The sequence below is a fragment of the Xenopus tropicalis genome, chromosome 5, assembly GCF_000004195.4.
Source record: "Xenopus tropicalis strain Nigerian chromosome 5, UCB_Xtro_10.0, whole genome shotgun sequence".
Lineage (NCBI taxonomy): Eukaryota > Metazoa > Chordata > Amphibia > Anura > Pipidae > Xenopus > Xenopus tropicalis.
Genome location: NC_030681.2, coordinates 24,022,810 through 24,041,150, shown reverse-complemented (window position 1 = coordinate 24,041,150; position 18,341 = coordinate 24,022,810). Strand labels below are relative to the sequence as shown.

At 40.9% G+C, this 18,341-nt stretch overlaps 1 protein-coding gene across 1 annotated transcript in view; it reads right to left on the bottom strand.

The window, feature by feature from the left end:
- Positions 1-18,341, bottom strand: part of sptbn1 (spectrin, beta, non-erythrocytic 1) — a 119,539-nt gene that overhangs the window by 86,391 nt on the left and 14,807 nt on the right. The window contains exon 2 of the mRNA NM_001375351.1: positions 1,787-1,971. Coding sequence (NP_001362280.1) covers positions 1,787-1,928 — 142 coding nt within the window. The 5' untranslated portion in view covers positions 1,929-1,971. The remainder of the gene's footprint in view (positions 1-1,786; positions 1,972-18,341) is intronic.

Genomic DNA, 18,341 nt, shown 5'->3' with positions numbered 1-18,341 from the left:
CACTGAATCCAGGATTCGGTTCAGTATTCAGCCAAGATTCTGCGTTTTTCTGCAGTATTCGGACTCGGATGAATCCATGGTCCTGGCCTAACTGAATCCTGAAACGTTTTCAACCCTTCCAAAGCCTAATTAGTATATGCTAATTAGGATTTGGATTCAGTTTGGTATTTGTTGCATCCCTAATAAAAAGTAACAAAAACAATAAAATTGTAGCCTCAGAGAGCAATAGTTTTTGGTTTCTGGGGTCAGTGACCCCCATTTGAAAGCTGGAAAGAGGCAGAAGAAGGTAGTAAATAATTCAAAAACTATAACTAAAAATTAGATAATGAAAACAAACTTGCTAGGAATAGGTCATTCTATAAGGTACTAAGAGTAAACTTTTAGCTCTGGCCAGGGTTTTGCTGTGTCACAGCCCTATGTTACATGGCACAATTCCGCAGCTCATTAAACAACATTACCTTCTGGCATGTTACAGAATCTCCTGTTATTAGCAACCTATCAATTGGCCTTCAATTTTTATTTTTTTTATAGTTTCTTCGAGGCTACAATTTTATTGTTACTTTTTATTACTACGGATTCTGTTAAGGCCCTCTCCTATTTATCTTCCAGTCTCTCTTTCAAAACATGTCCTGGTTGCTAGGGTAAACTGGACCATAGCAATCACATAGCTGCTAAAATTTCACACTGGAGAGCTACTAAACAGAAATCCAAATATATTAAAAACCACAAAAAACTAGAAAGTGAAAACCATCTGCAAATGTCTCGGAATGTCATTTTATAGATAAACGACACTTGAAGCCGCTTCAAATGGAATATTCTTGCAGCTGGTGATATTTACTCAGGCTTTGTTGCCAGTGTACAGCATGTAGCCCAGGGTAATAACATGTCCTGCTTTTGAGATACAGCTCCCCCTGCTTTTACATTACGAAATCTCAAGTTTCTCCTGAAAAAAAAAACCCACTTCTTTCAGCCTTGAGATAAATGGTCCAAAGGTCAATATCCGTATAGCATTATGAGTTTATCAAGGTATGGCCAGTGTGGTTATGTGCTATGTACTATGTGGTTAGATGCAGGCTGCATGTGTGCTGAAAAAAACCCTACAGCATAACACTTATTATATGATTTGTACATAAACACTGTAGACTTTATAGTAGATTGAAAGTCTGAGCCTAAAACGGATTACAACATACCTTCCACAAAAATGCTAAACCGGGTGAAAAGTAAAGCACTCCAAAATGCTTCATTATTATTATTATCTTGCCTTAATCTATTCTAACTGCTGCGTGCAACATAGTCATACTGCAAGTAGCGAACGAGTTACACCTACTCACAGTCATACTGCAAAGCAGCGTAGTGCATAGCACCTATGTAACCTGCTGTAGCTTCTCCCACTAGAATTACAGGTCACTGGGAAGAAGTAAGTTCTTCTAGCAGCCTTAATGCCACTATCAAACAGCTATAAGATCAGTGTTTCCATCCTAGACCCCAGGAGTGCTGATCCTTTGGGGTTCAGTATCTAAAATCATTTCTTGCTAGATTGATTTCAAGGCTTTATTTCTCCTTTAAAGGGGTTGTAGAGTGAATCCACTAAGTTTAAGCATTCAACTTAGGTGCACCGAGGCACCAGAGCATCTGACTATGGAGAATCTTTAACCCCTATTTAATTTAGGCTGCTCTGGGGAATCTCCCCAAAGTAAAGTAGAATCTCCAAAGTAGAAAAATGACCAAAGAAACTCATTTTATTGATCACATTATGAGAAGTAGAAAGCAGGAGTAGCCCACGTACCTGCTAAGGCCTTGATGCGGGACCTCTCAAACAGGCGGGCAGAACTGTTCTCATTGTCCCACTCATCATCCCAGCGATTGTTGACATCGCTGTATTGCTGTTGTATCTCAATGTTGTCGAAGTCTGTCGCGACCGCTGTCATTCTGATCTTCCCTAACCTCTCATCAGCTTCAGCTCACCCAGATCTGCAGGAGAGAGATGATAAGAACTTGGTTAGTTCAGTAAAACAACATAGTTAACAGACATATAAAGATGATGGAGTATAATCAGCTCTAGATGATACCTTCTTACAACAAAATTCAGTCTGAGACTGCAGCAAAGGCTTTTATATATTAAATCATCCACAGAAAAGCATTTGCTGCATTCTCTGGGGGAAAATGCCATTTGAACAAGGAAACAGGTGTAGTCACCGATTGAAACAGTCTCTGGAAACCTTGAGGAGCACAATAAAGCTGATGGTGTAAAACCAACTCAAGATGTTACAGTCTTAAAATGTCACCCCCCCCCCCCACCCCCACTGAGAATCCAGCAACTGCTTCTCTATGGACAATGCTCTTTAGAATGCCAGTTCTACAGTGCTCCTCAAGCCTACCAGAGACTACTGCCATCAATGACTCCACTTGTTGGTCAAGAATTACACACTGCCAGAAAGTATCAGTTACAAGAGGCAAAATATCACATTAATCTAGTGCAGGGATCCCCAACCTTTTATACCCGTGAGCCACATTCAAATGGAAAACGTATCGGGGAGCAACACAAGCATGGAAAAAGAGAGTGCCAACATATAGCTATAATTGGCTATTTGGTAGACCCTATGTTCACTGGCAGCCTAAAGAAGGCTCTGTTTGGCATTATACTTGGTTTTCATGCAACCAAAACTTGCCTTCAAGCCAGGAATTAAAAAATGATCACTTGCTCTGAGGCCACAGGGAGCAACATCCAAGGGGTTGGTGAGCAACACGTTGCTCACAAACCACTGGTTGGGGATCACTGCCCTAGTGCATGTATGACAGCAATTAAGCCATCACTCAGTTGGTCAATCTGTGACACAATGGCAGCCGTGAAATTTACTATATAAAAGAGGAAAAATGAGGAATTGCTTTATTAAATAAAAGACGAAGGAATTGGTATTCTTCCATTTGGAGCTTTCAGAGTATGGATTGACTTGCAACTCGCAGGGTTACACTTAGGTCAGGAGGGTTAGGTTGAAATTTGGGGGACCATTGTGAGCTCAGGATGGGTCTGGCCCAGACAGGGTACGGTCTTCCCCTGCACCCAAAGCTTTCCTGTCTTGGAAACTAATGGCAGTGGCAGACGGGAGATTAGTCACCCCGCAACAAATCTTCGTTGCCGTGGGCAACTAATCTTCCCGCAGTGCCATCAGACCAGCTAGAATATAAATCGCTGGTGGGATGGCATACGCGATGCAGCAATGTCCCGAAGTTGCTCGAAGTTGTTGTCAGAGGAAACTTCGGGACATCGAAGCAACGCGAATGCCATCCCACAGGCGTTTTATACGCTAGCTGGTGGGATGGCACTGCGGAGAGGTTAGTCGTCCATGACAACAAAGGTTTGTCACAGGTGACTAATCTACCCCTGTGCCACTGCCATAAGGCACGCATGCAGTACAGAGCGGAAAGACGCAGGTATGGACTGGGTGCAGCAACAATGGCAACATTTTGTGGGTTAGGGCCCCTGTTCCATTAAGGTATTTAGATTTTAATTTCCAGCCTGCAATAATACCGCATCCTGTGATGCGCAAACTAAAGGGGCACTTAAGCAAAAAAATCAATGGCTTTTCCCAGAAACGAGAGCAGCTAATTGACTGATGCTATTTTAGCTTTTCACATCAGCACTACAAGGACACATTAAGACCAGACAGGGACATTACAATACAATATAGATGAGTGACGGACACAGACAGTGAAGAGCCAGGATAGGGGAAAGCAGACAATGGCAAACAAGAAAATAATACAGAGAGAAAATGGAGACGATAGGAAATCTGAGAACAGTCGATTATTTTGCTATGAAAAGAGATCTTTAGGGAAGAGATTTCAATATTGTCATGAAATAATTCCATATGACGACCAGAAATCCATGCAAGCTAGGGCAACACTTCTTGTATTAGTGCCCCATGGCACACTGGCTGTTTCTTGACTAATGTATTTTAGCCAGGGGAGAAACACCAGAAACTGCCATGCCGCCTCCTACTGAATTTAATAGTAAGCACCCGAGACTGCAGGAATTTCTTTGGGGGCCAATAACTGTCTGTACCAGCAGTGTTAGACACTTTGAATAGAATTCAATGGCAAAGGGCACAGGCAGTTTTTGACATTTCTCTGCTGATGAGAAGCTGCCTGGCAGGGCAATTAGGCTGGATAACATTTGGATGGTGAGTGATGGTATTCGTATTGGAAGAAACTAAAAAAAAATCCCTTAGTGCATATAACCGTTATAGTGTCCATATACCCTCAAATTTCCAAGAAGAGCTGTACAAGGAGAATTCTATAGTAGCACAGATATAAAGCATTTCTCATTAGAGATTACGAGAAAGCCTAAGAAAGCTTTAATGGGGTTATGAATAAAACAGCAAGTCAATGGTAGGTTATAAGGAGCTTATGGTCATCATGCCAGTAAAACAATGGTGCTGATGCAAGGCCAATGCCTATGGCATATCATGGAACCATGGTAAACTCAAATGCCATGTGTTAAAGCTGTGGTAACCCATTCATAACAATCTCTGTACAAACAGTCTGTTTAAGGAAGTATTTTTAATTTTATATGTTAAATATGTTACATGTCTCACAGCTGTAACTCTCCATGGAAGGTTCTACATTCTAAGCTGCTTATTTGCAACTTTATGTAGTTCTAATGTGGGTAAGAACAAACCATGAACTGTTGTCATTCCTGGCTCTCTACTGCCACCATCTGGTGAATAGCATTAGCAACATACTACACATTTTTTTTTTTAACAATCACAATTGCCAGTAGAATACAGGGAGTGTGCAATATCTGAGAGGTAGAAATATATATGCCGTCTCTCACAGACACAATTAGAAAAGAAGGAAGCTGATTGGAAATGACTAAGCTACAGTCTGGAAGAAAAGCAAAGAAATTAGCCACTTGTATCCCCAATTAAGCAAAGCACATGATCCCAAATTCATCTTTCTGTGCAACACCCAGGACAGCACGAGAAGCAGCGGAGGGTGTAGGAACATGAGTTAGAGCAGATGTAATTGGGCTCATATGATCTCATCGCATGATTACACAATGCCCAGAAGATTACAATGGAATCCACAGAGTCTTTCCTTGGAGAAAAACATGCAAACGTTTGATAGAAAAACACAACTGAATCCATGGAACGCTTTGATTTGCTCTGCTCACAATCATGTGAATAGGTAATGTTTATTAAAGAAGGATTCTTACAAATTGGTAATATTTCCCTCATAAATAATATGGATGCACTAAATCCAGCATTCGGTTTGGAATTCGATCAATATTTGGCCATTTTCAGCAGGATTTGGCTGAATCAACGTGCCTGGTGGAACCGAATCCAAATTTTTAAAATCACAGGACTTTTTGTCATATAAACACAGAAGTTGAAAATGTTTTAATTTAGTGGTTCAGCCGAATGGGGGGGGGGGGTGTTAGGTGTTTTGCTCTCGCCCACAGAGCTACTAATTGCTTGGGGGAATGGCACACAGGTCCACTGCCCATTTACAATTGCCCCTCCATTCATCTGAATGAGGCACTCAGTGTGCACTCACCTGGTCAGGTGAATATTGCTAGCATTTAGGGCAATTATGGTCCCTTGTCTGACAAAGTGGGTTCACCCCAAAACATTACTGTGTTGCATTAAATAAACGTGCAGAGTTCTCCCTGCTTATAATTGCCTTGTGCCAGCATCTGTGAATTTTTAATTGTGGTCCCTCTGCCATTTTGCCAAGCTGGAAATTGCATGAGTGGCAAAATGCTCATAGTGCAATAGTACAGGTATGGGACCTGTTATTCACAATGCTCAGAACCTGGGGTTTCCCGGATAGGGGGTCTTTCTGTAATTTGGATCGCCATACCTTCTGGATAAGGGATCCCATACCTGTACATACAAGTGCCCCACGCTTCATTTGACCGGACAAAGCTTTCCAAATGCACATAATTGTTTCCAGTTGTGGTTCCTTTAGCTGCTGCTGAATCCTTAGGAAGTGAATTTATGGGGGCAGACACGGAGCACTTTATATACATATCCTGCAAGCAGAACAAGGGCTGGCCACACGCTACATTAACTGAAGCCTCCATCAATAGCTCTAATGGAGCCGCTCTCCTGTCTCTGATGACTCCAGTAAGTGAGCTGGCCGATAAAAGCAAGTATTAAGCGAAGAAGTCAGCTGCAAGCATCATAGTGACAGCTCTATTGGGCAACTCAGGCTTTCCTCGCATCCGGCAGCCATGCAGAAATAAATCACCCCCCCAGTGCACTGCTAGTGGGATTACTGGAAAGGCAGCAGATATAAACAACCCAGCCCAACACTCCATTACACTTCCATTTACAACAAGATTAATTCTTACAGACATGACATTCATAAGCGATTGTCCCTATTAAAAGGAGTTTTTACAGTCTCACGAGTCAGAAGCTGCATCCCCTACAGCCTGCATGTATATAGCCACATTATTTCCCTCCTGGCATCTTCTCCAACACATTCTGGCTATATAGCCACATTATTTCCCTCCTGGCATCTTCTCCAACACATTCTGGCTATATAGCCACATTATTTCCCTCCTGGCATCTTCTCCAACACATTCTGGCTATATAGCCACATTATTTCCCTCCTGGCATCTTCTCCAACACATTCTGGCTATATAGCCACATTATTTCCCTCCTGGCATTCTGGCTATATAGCCACATTATTTCCTTCCTGGTATATTCTTCAACACGTTCTGGCTATATAGCCACATTATTTCCTTCCTGGTATATTCTCCAACACGTTCTGGCTATATAGCCACATTATTTCCTTCCTGGTATATTCTCCAACACGTTCTGGCTATATAGCCACATTATTTCCTTCCTGGTATCTTCTCCAACACATTCTGGCTATATAGCCACATTATTTCCTTCCTGGCATCTTCTCCAACACATTCTGGCTATATAGCCACATTATTTCCTTCCTGGCATCTTCTCCAACACATTCTGGCTATATAGCCACATTATTTCCTTCCTGGTATATTCTTCAACACGTTCTGGCTATATAGCCACATTATTTCCTTCCTGGTATATTCTCCAACACGTTCTGGCTATATAGCCACATTATTTCCTTCCTGGTATATTCTCCAACACGTTCTGGCTATATAGCCACATTATTTCCTTCCTGGTATATTCTCAAACACATTCTGGCTATATAGCCACATTATTTCCTTCCTGGTATCTTCTCCAACACATTCTGGCTATATAGCCACATTATTTCCTTCCTGGTATCTTCTCCAAGATGTTCTGGCTATATAGCCACATTATTTCCTTCCTGGTATCTTCTCCAAGATGTTCTGGCTATATAGCCACAATATTTCCCTCCTGGCATCTTCTCCAACACATTCTGGCTATATAGCCACATTATTTCCTTCCTGGTATATTCTCCAACACGTTCTGGCTATATAGCCACATTATTTCCTTCCTGGTATATTCTCCAACACATCCTGGCTATATAGCCACATTATTTCCTTCCTGGTATATTCTCCAACACAGTCTGGCTAAATAGCCATATTATTTCTTTGCCGGCGTATTGCAATTTTCAAACTTATAAGAAGCAGCCTGGAGCGTGAATATGTGGCAGGGACCAGATGGAATTCATCTTTTATATTAACCGTGTAACAGAAAAAGGCTGAAGGAAGAGCCAAGTGCAAGGGTTCGATGCCAATGATACTGGCTTTATATTAGCGGTTTGGAACACAGTAATAACAGGGTTTTGGAGTATTAGCAGCCAAAAACACAAATCCCAGAATGCTGGTTTCTAAGGATGAAAAACACAAATCCTGGTGCCTAGATAGTATGACTGCACACACTGAACAATGGCCGTAATAACAATAAAGATTTAATGTTGTGTTGGGCACAAAGTATTGGGCTGATTCATAGTTTCACTGTGCATGGCAAGTTGGACTGGCATTTTTACTAGCGCACCAGGGCAGTGTGGCAAGGGAAGCTACACCAGGGTGTACTGGCCCTTTAAATTCTCCTGCAGGAAAAATGAAAGTGTTCCCAAGTGATTCCCTAGGGAACAGAACTCTCCGCATTGGCTCTCAGCGCCAATAGCGACCTTCTCCCAAGCCCCTGTGCCTTTATGGGAGTCCTTCCGGCACTTTCCCATGTTCTCAGAAAAGGAACTATTTTGAAGTGTATATGCGGTTTTCTTGGTCTTTGGTTTATTTATTTATAGTTTCCATGAAAAGAGAATTATGGCCACAGGAAAGTGTGTGTTTGTTTTGTCAGCATCTCTCAGTAAAACGGAACTAAATGTGTATTGGCTGCAAATAAATACCATAAAATACCAGCCAGCGTTACGTTAAATAACTGGATTAAATGAGGCACAGACACACTAATTAGTTACATTCAGCAGAATCCATGCATAAGTTTGGTCCATGCCAATGGTGATTTCAATATGCCGACCGCTCCCAGAAGCCATACTTTCTCTGAGGATGTCACCTCTTATTAGAGGCCTCGCTCACACCCACTTAGTAAAGGAAAACAAAGCTGGGTGTTTGTATTGGAAACCACCGTACATGACTGATACACTGGGCAGTCAGAACTGGCACTGCACAAGCAATCACAGAAACAGGAAAAGGGTGGAGGAGTACAACACAAAGAGTAATGGGGCCCCATATGCTCAAATGTCCAAACATTAATTCTGCTCTGAATTTATCAAAACCCACGCAAGCCCCGTTTTGACTGGGCCCTTGACTGAGGAGTCCTGCCTGTCCGCCCTGATGGCACCCTGATTCTCGGGTATAGACAAAAGGATTCACAAACGGTCAATCACTTGTTGGGCCCTTGCAATCAAACAGACTGTTTTTGATAAGATCTATTTTATTTTCTGTCTCTGTTGTCTCGTGAGGCAACTTTGGGTGACTTTGAAAGTGAAGCAACGCATATGTTTTCATATCTGCACTTTACATTGTCACCAGTAGGTAAGCATTCGAGGAGCTTAGTCGCCACCTCTAGAGGAGATTAATTGTGGGGAGAATAATCTCCTCATGTGTCACTGAACTTAACATAACACCTAGTATCCTATGGCCACACTTCCGACCTGCTTATAAGATTGCCATCTTTTAACATGGAAGATAACAGCCAGGGTGGGGGTCATGTCAAGGATGGGGAGAGTTGTGGTGCCATGATGTCACAGGCCAGAGATATGACATGCAGAGAGCTGTGCCATCAGCATTGAATCAGCATGGGATTTGGTAAGTATGTGGAAGCTAGGAAGGAAAGAATGGGGCAGGCTGAAGGCAGTATTGAGTGGAATAGAGGGGGGTGGGGCAGATTGCCTAGTTATGACAAATTTATTGGTTTATTACCGTCCCTGGCCTTGGCTGAATTTTAATGGTTAGCCCACCCTGTCTACTGAACGAAAGCCACAGAGGGGGCAATTAGTACCTCTCCAAACAATTGGCCCGCAGGCCAAACATACAGAGAGCAAACAAGGAACCACAGACAGTACATAGATATTGGAAACAGAGAGCCACCATACATGCACCAATATTATGGTATGGCCGGCTTAAGCCATACTTAGCTCTCTCAAAAACCTGATTCATCCTATCAAATCACTTCCCTTTTAATCAAAAAAACCTGGACTGTACCCGAGCTGAAAGGTAAGGTGCAATTTGAAGGACATATTGGTGACGACATAAGCAGCATGAATTACATTTCCTTCAGCAAAGGAAGCAAATAAAACTGGAGAACTGCTGAACAAAAGTCAAGGAATACACAACCTTGATTCCAGAATATCTAAGGGGTAGATTTATCAAAGGTTGAGACATTTTATCTATGTTGGTCTCAACTAAATACAGTGTTTCTCACACAGATCAAGATTTCTATGTTTTCTCCAGTGTTTTCTTGCCTAAATAACTTGAAGAGCCAAGAATCATTCTATCCAATAGCGCACACCAACATTTCTTTTATGGAAGAATTCTATCAATTGACTTCTTCAGTTAAATGTTTGAGTGTTGAGGTTTTTCAGGGTGGAAAGACATGCCATATTCCTCAGCCTTGTAACTGGTGTCTTGTACCTCACACGGGTTGAAGGCCTTGGGCTGGAAATGCCCGTTGAAGAACTATGCCATTAAATTACACCAGTAAAGTGCTTTGTGCAAACCCATTTGAGATAGTTGTATTAGGATATATAAGTTGCACATACAGTGGTGTGAAAAACTATTTGCCCCCTTCCTGATTTCTTATTCTTTTGCATGTTTGTCACACTTAAATGTTTCTGCTCATCAAAAACCGTTAACTGTTAGTCAAAGATAACATAATTGAACACAAAATGCAGTTTTTAAATGAAGGTTTACGTTATTAAGGGAGAAAAAAAACTCCAAATCTACATGGCCCTGTGTGAAAAAGTGATTGCCCCCCTTGTTAAAAAATAACTTAACTGTGGTTTATCAATTTCAATTTTCAATTTCAATATCAATTTCTGTAGTCACCCCCAGGCCTGATTACTGCCACACCTGTTTCAATCAAGAAATCACTTAAATAGGAGCTACCTGACACAGAGAAGTAGACCAAAAGCACCTCAAAAGCTAGACATCATGCCAAGATCCAAAGAAATTCAGGAACAAATGAGAACAAAAGTAATTGAGATCTATCAGTCTGGTAAAGGTTATAAAGCCATTTCTAAAGCTTTGGGACTCCAGCGAACCACAGTGAGAGCCATTATCCACAAATGGCAAAAACATGGAACAGTGGTGAACCTTCCTAGGAGTGGCCGGCCGACCAAAATTACCCCAAGAGCGCAGAGACAACTCATCCGAGAGGCCACAAAAGACCCCAGGACAACATCTAAAGAACTGCAGGCCTCACTTGCCTCAATTAAGGTCAGTGTTCACGACTCCACCATAAGAAAGAGACTGGGCAAAAACGGCCTGCATGGCAGATTTCCAAGGCGCAAACCACTTTTAAGCAAAAAGAACATTATGGCTCGTCTCAATTTTGCTAAAAAACATCTCAATGATTGCCAAGACTTTTGAGAAAATACCTTGTGGACCGACGAGACAAAAGTTGAACTTTTTGGAAGGTGCGTGTCCTGTTACATCTGGCGTAAAAGTAACACAGCATTTCAGAAAAAGAACATCATACCAACAGTAAAATATGGTGGTGGTAGTATGATGGTCTGGGGTTGTTTTACTGCTTCAGGACCTGGAAGGCTTGCTGTGATAGATGGAACCATGAATTCTACTGTCTACCAAAAAATCCTGAAGGAGAATGTCCGGCCATCTGTTCGTCAACTCAAGCTGAAGCGATCTTGGGTGCTGCAGCAGGACAATGACCCAAAACACACCAGCAAATCCACCTCTGAATGGCTGAAGAAAAACAAAAAGACGACTTTGGAGTGGCCTAGTCAAAGTCCTGACCTGAATCCTATTGAGATGTTGTGGCATGACCTTAAAAAGGCGGTTCATGCTAGAAAACCCTCAAATAAAGCTGAATTACAACAATTCTGCAAAGATGAGTGGGCCAAAATTCCTCCAGAGCGCTGTAAAAGACTCGTTGCAAGTTATCGCAAACGCTTTATTGCAGTTATTGCTGCTAAGGGTGGCCCAACCAGTTATTAGGTTCAGGGGGCAATTACTTTTTCACACAGGGCCATGTAGGTTTGGATTTTTTTTCTCCCTAAATAATAAAAACCCTCAATTAAAAACTGCATTTTGTGTTTACTTGTGTTATCTTTGACTAATAGTTAAATGTGTTTGATGATCAGAAACATTTTGTGTGACAAACATGCAAAAGAATAAGAAATCAGGAAGGGGGCAAATAGTTTTTCACACCACTGTATACTGCAATGATGTATACTGTAAATCTCCATTTTTCTCTAAGTCTTCCCTGGCAATAACAGCACTTGCAGGGTTCCTATTGGTTTACAAAATTTCCAGCAGTGCAGAAAATGAAAGCAGTCTTCAGGCCTCAGAAAACATGTAATACTTTAAAGATTATTTTATGTAGTTCAGATATAGTCTGCTGTATAAAGCTGCCTCATCTTTGTAAGGCTTATGGAACACAGGACATATCCACTATTAAGCTAACAGAGATGCACTAAAGTAGTTTTTTATTTATTTAAAAGGAATATACCTGTTCCTAGCTAACTAGTCAATGGAAGGCTGCACAGTTGGGTGCTGTGGAGAAGTGCCCCAATACCCATATGAAGTTTGTGCCATATGTAGCTTGCAAAGGTGCCCAACATCCAGAATAGCAAGATGATACAAGAAACCCATGAGAATAGTAGTGCTCACAACAATCTGGCAGGACTCTGTATAATGCCCCAAGAATCGCTGGGATTTTCCTGGTCTTTTCTGAGTGACAGTTAGGGTACTGTTCACACCCACTGACTTTAGCGGTGTTAGCTTTACAAGACAGAGGTTGTCAACCCAGTGCAGAATAATGTAAAAGCAAAGAAAAAGCAATAAATCTGAAGCACAGCTATTCTGTTTTGTTGGAAGGTGCCCAGACAGTTAAAGGAACAGTAACACCAAAAAATAAAAATGTTTTTAAGTAATCATAATACAATGCATTGTTGCCCTGCACTGGTAAAATTTGCACATTTGCTTCAGAAACACTTCTATAGTTTATATAATAAGCCACTGTGTAGCCATGGGGGCAGCCATTCAAGCTGGAAAAAGGAGAAAAGGCACAGGCACATAGCAGATAACAGACAAAACACCATTGTATTGTACAGAACTTATCTGTTATCTGCTATGTAACCTGTGCCTTTTCTCTTTTAAATGGCTGCCTCCATGGCTACACAGCAGCTTCATTTACTAAACTATAGTAATGTTTCTAAAGCAAATACACCAGTTGCACCAGTGCAGGGCAACAGTACATTATACTGTAGTTCCTTTTATACACTTTGATTTTTTGGTGTTACTGTTCCTTTAAAGGGCAAGTGATAACCAAAACTGGCTGCATACAGACTATAATTACAGTATACCATTGCTTGTGGCCTAGGACAGCAAGAACTTCTGTGAAAAGAACAGGCCAAACCCAAGAAACCCAACAGTGAATTATATGTATAAAGAAGTCAAATAAAGCGTGATACTAGAGAAATATCATAGGACACAAAAAAATAAACAGAAAATGCAATGTATCCCACCCATCCTGAGTATAAAGGCTGTGGGGGCAGGGGCAACATAGCTTATAGAAGATGCTAGGGAACACATGGAAGCAATTAGCTGACATTAAAACCATTTTCCCACCATATTATTCATGTATTACTATATCTCAGCACTCCAAGAATACAGAAAAGACAGAAAGAAGTGTGTGAAATCCTTCCCAGGGCAATCAAAATCCCTGTAGTCCAAATAGTTCTGTATTAGAATAAGATGCACCGTACAATGTAATTATATGTACACTAGGCCAAATCGGGCTGATCCAATGGCTCCAAAGCCAACGACTGGTTCATACTCCGGGCCAACACAGACCTGTCAAGAGAGCACTGCATCAAGGGACTGATGAGGTCTTCACCAACAAACTTTCTAATCTGCCCAATAGATATCTAACCAAAAGTATGGGTTGGGCCAGATACACAGGTCAATAAGCTGCCAGCACAGTCTGGGTGGAGTTAGCTTCTTCTCAGCCCGTGTATGTTCATGAAATGTATATGTAAGTATATAATACACAATACATGAATATCCTGTAAATTATACCTTTATAACAGTGTTGAGTGATGTCATCAGTAATGTAATATCTGTCTTCCAAACATATGTATAATAATAAATGTACCTCCTGTTGTAAAATATGAAGATATTAGAAGTCATCTTGGAGTTCTATGATCTGTATAAAACCTTTATATGGTCATGGAACTCCTCGGTGACTTATAATATCCTTAGATTTGACAATAGGAGGTACATTATTTATTATATATGTTATAACTGGGCAGCAGAATCTGAAGTTCATTTTACCATTGGCAATAGATGTCATGAATGCACTCAGACAAGCCAAGTCACTGAAAGTTGCAGAATGTCACACACAAACACACACATATACAATCATTCTAGACTCATACACATTCACACTATGTCTGGGGAACCACCCTGCTATATAAGAGCTAAGCAGATTTTCTAACAAATACACAGATATAGGCAGAATGGCTTAGTAACGGTGAAGACACACAAAGCTACTAGTAGCAGCTACTTGTCACGGCTACTAAAATAGACAATGCTGATCATTTACAGATATCTGTCCATGTGTGTTTTAGCAGAGGCAACAGTATGGTCTATGGCAGGGTATTTTCTGGTGTTTAGTAGCCATGAAAAGTAACTAAGCTACTAAGTACAGGAAACAAACAAAAATATTTTGCCTCTAAAAGAGCAAAAGTTTATACAGAAGAGCCCCCATTTTACATATTTTATATAATAATTTATAATTCTTCCCCTCCTTTACAATCCTTTCCTGCATTACAAATTCCACTTCTAGCTGTCATGTTACTTGACTTATACATTTTATATATACACAGGAAGGTATGTCCAACTTGATGACCTGCTGCTTCTTTTTCACAGGATGGCTTTTTAAAAGGGGAAATAAAACCTAAAGTACTTGCATATTAAATGCAGAAGAGTATATAAGTGAAAGTAATAAGAAAAACCTACTTTGGGTGCACAAAGCAAGACTGATGGGCAGTTCAGAAGATTCTGACATAGTCATAACTGTACATTGTATATAGTGGCACTGAGATAACCCACAGGCTGAGTGATGGGATCAATGCAACTAGCCCATCCAAACTCTATATATATATATATTGCTTTGTCCAGCAAAGTGTATGTGGTAGTTGGCCCAATGTGCTGCAAGACTTCAGAAATGTATTCTATTGTTTTAACAAGAATTTTGTTATTTTGTTGCACTAAAAAGTAGAGAGCTATAGAAGTGCCCAAACTACAGATTTTACATTTCTGGGTTACAGAGATTGCAAGTTGGGATCTTGCTCGGGGCTTGGAGGAGGAGGGGTGGCTGTCAGGATGTAAAATGTTATATCTCCTCCTCCCTGTAGAATGTAGAGCTCATATATTTGTTTATATAAGGCAACTTACAACCATGATTCCAATGGGGTGAAAGGGGAACAGTAAGGGCTGTGACACACGGGGAGATTAGTCGCCGTGTGACAAATCTTCCCTGTCGTGGGCGACTAATCTCCCCGAAATGCCATCCCATCGGCTAGAATGTAAATCGCCGGTGGGATGGCGTACGCGGCGGGCGATTTGCTGAAGTCGCCGAAGTTGCCTTGAGAGGAAACTTCGGCGACATCGGCAAATCGCCCGCCGTGTATGCCATCCCACGGGCGATTTACATTCTAGCAAGTGCTGTAAAACAAAAAAATTTTGATTTTTTTTTTCAATAAAAAAAATCATATAAACTATAAAACTCTGGAGTTGTTACAGAAAGGGGAACATTTAGCAAAAACTGGTATAAACTGAGCCCGCAACTTAAATCAAGTAGATTTTTTTTTTTTTTAAATACATCTGCCCCAACAGTGTGAGATGCTAGATTGATAGATAGATAGATAAACAGATATAGGGTTTGTATCTCTGTTCCTGCTCTGTATTATTCCAAGAACCTTTATGATTGGGTATGGTATCACTTGGACTATCTCCTATGGATTTGGACCATACACATAAGTTGGTTTTTTGAGTGAAGATAACTAAATAGGAAGGATTTGGGAGAATTCCAAAAGAGAAATGCAAAAAGAGTAGATAAATTACTATCAATTTGATGAAAAAGGGCAATATTTTATATATGTATGCCAAATATACTGGGCTCCTTTTCTAGCCCCTACACACAAAGCCTAACAAGCTGAAAGACAGTGAACATGCATTGCATGAATTTCTTGCGTTTGCTGCGTTGATTAAAGTAGAAAAGAAGACTTCCATTCGCAAGCAAAGCTTTCTAATGTGGCATCAGTGCCTAAGATTTAAGGTAAACTAATAATTCCCAACAAAGTAGGAGCACAGGATGTGAGCTTGGTAGGTAGGTATGCGAATGCAGGAAGCACAGCAAAGCCTAATGGAGAGAAAAATAGGAAATTGCACTAAACAGGACACCGCTAAACGTGTGCCAATTTGCAAAACAGCTAAATGAACTAATCAGAATTTATCCAAAACAGCATTTTTGCTACATTATGTTTTGATAGCATCAATTAACTAATGACCATTTCAATTAGAAGCAAATTGTGCATGATGGCATTAGTACTCTAAGGAGCAATGGCGCACAGGGAATTTAATCATTTTGTCACCTGCACAAATCGGAACAGGACAGGCAAAAACATTTTGTAGATATCTTGTTATTTTGTGCATTTTTTCCTGTTATCCAATGAGCATGCCTCAGCTGAGACCATCAATATGGCAGCTCCCATGCCGATGTAACTGCTCATTGGCACTTAATGAGAAGTTCCTAATGAGTCTGTTAACAGCTGTGGTGGATCACCTAGTGTTGGGAACATTCCTATCTACAAGGGAATGTGACTTGGTAGGGTGGCCCTTGAAGGTCACTGGAAGGTTAACAGCTTGAGTTGGAAGAATGTGGAGCCTTCAGTCTCTAAACTGAGCACCTAATGGGCCTTGATTTGCCGTATTTACAGCAAGGAGCGGACAACAGCTGTAGAAACACCACTAAAAATGTTTGACATACTGGCTGCCACCCACTAAAGCTGTCCTCCTGCCACCTGCCGGCACTTGTGTCTGGATGCACAATGAAAGAGAAAAACAAGGAATACTGGTCAATTTGGAACAAAATTTTAGATGGCACTGCTGGTTTCCATAGAAACTCTGCTCTAGATGTGCACTCAGCTATAGAAACGTGTTTTTTTTTTTCATCTTACTTCCTGTCCTGAGTTCAGCTTAACCAAGCAGGACTTTTTTAGCAAAGTTCTGCCTGTGTAAGCCTGAAATCTTCATTGCACAAACTTTACTACACACATGGTTTGTTTGCAGATGTAAATAACCTCTGGATTGGCGCCTGCATTTTCCATTATCCAATACAAACAAACATTTTGCATTGGACCAAAAAAGGGGTGTGCCGAACTACTTTGGTGGTTACATACAGCTAGGAGCAGCCTGGGGTTATGAGCGAAGGCACAAGACATTAATATGCAAGTGGAGTGCTGGACTTTCTTGGTTACATACAGCTTGGAGCAGCCTGGGGTTGTGAGCACAAACACAAGATACTAATAAACAAGTGGTCTGCTAAACTGTGATTCTGTTCTCTGTATAAACAAATCCCTTCCTTCCTGAAGCTGCAGCCTTTGTTGGGCTTTCAGATAAGCAGCTTATCTGCAAACTGGTAATTTATTTTACTAGCTGCTCCCTTGATAACAATGACTGGGCAGCAACAGGAAATGCTACAAGAAGTTAGAAAATAAAAGCAGCTTCATTTTATTGTTTACTGCAAGAAATAACCATAGATATCACTTTATTAAAACAACAGACAAAAAGTGTGTTCAGCACAAACCCTATTCATTGAATTCACGTTGAACTAGAGTATATATATAGCACATTTAACAAGTTTATATGCACTGTACAGTTCTGTGCCCAAGGACATTGATGAATACTGGGTACAGAGATATAAGAGACCAACTGACATTGCCATTAGTGATGTGCATGTTGGCGGCCCAAACTGACCTGGCTCATATAAATACAGGCTGCTAGAGGCAGAAGCAGGGCAGTGGACAGAGTGGGCAGAAGTAAAAGTCTAAATCCACAAGTGACCTGAAAAGCAAACGTGGATGTCAGCCCCATTACACATGTGTTTCAGGCCGACCCATATATCACTAAATGTCATTAGATGTCATAGAGCTGAATACACAGAATGGCACCATATAAAAACTATATCTCCAATCACCCACCCATGAATATACCATTTTAACCTATTGCTTGCCTGGACCTTTGATCTTGCCACTTCCATTTGATCTTGCATTTCCAGTAAGTACACAGCATGGAACAGATCAAACAGTGGTGGAAACGCAAAATACGGCAGGCCCCGTGACAGCTGGCACCATAGATTTTTGGGATCTGCAGCAGGCAATAGGTTACATTGATAATTAATTGATCAGAGAATGTTCTATCTAGATTTGCTTTTTCTGGGATGTGTTTAACTGGAAACCAGTAAGAGTTGCACAAAATCTAAGCACATTAAGACAGCAGATGTAAACATTTCCTTTAGCCTTCAATTAAAGTCACAGAGGTAATAATCACTTATAAACCGAGTGAATGAGAGCTTAGCCTAACACTAAATAAGTGCTGAGCTGCAATCAGCTTTATAAATATGTGTTAATAATAATATATCGATAATGATAAATAAGGAATTTCCAGCGATCCT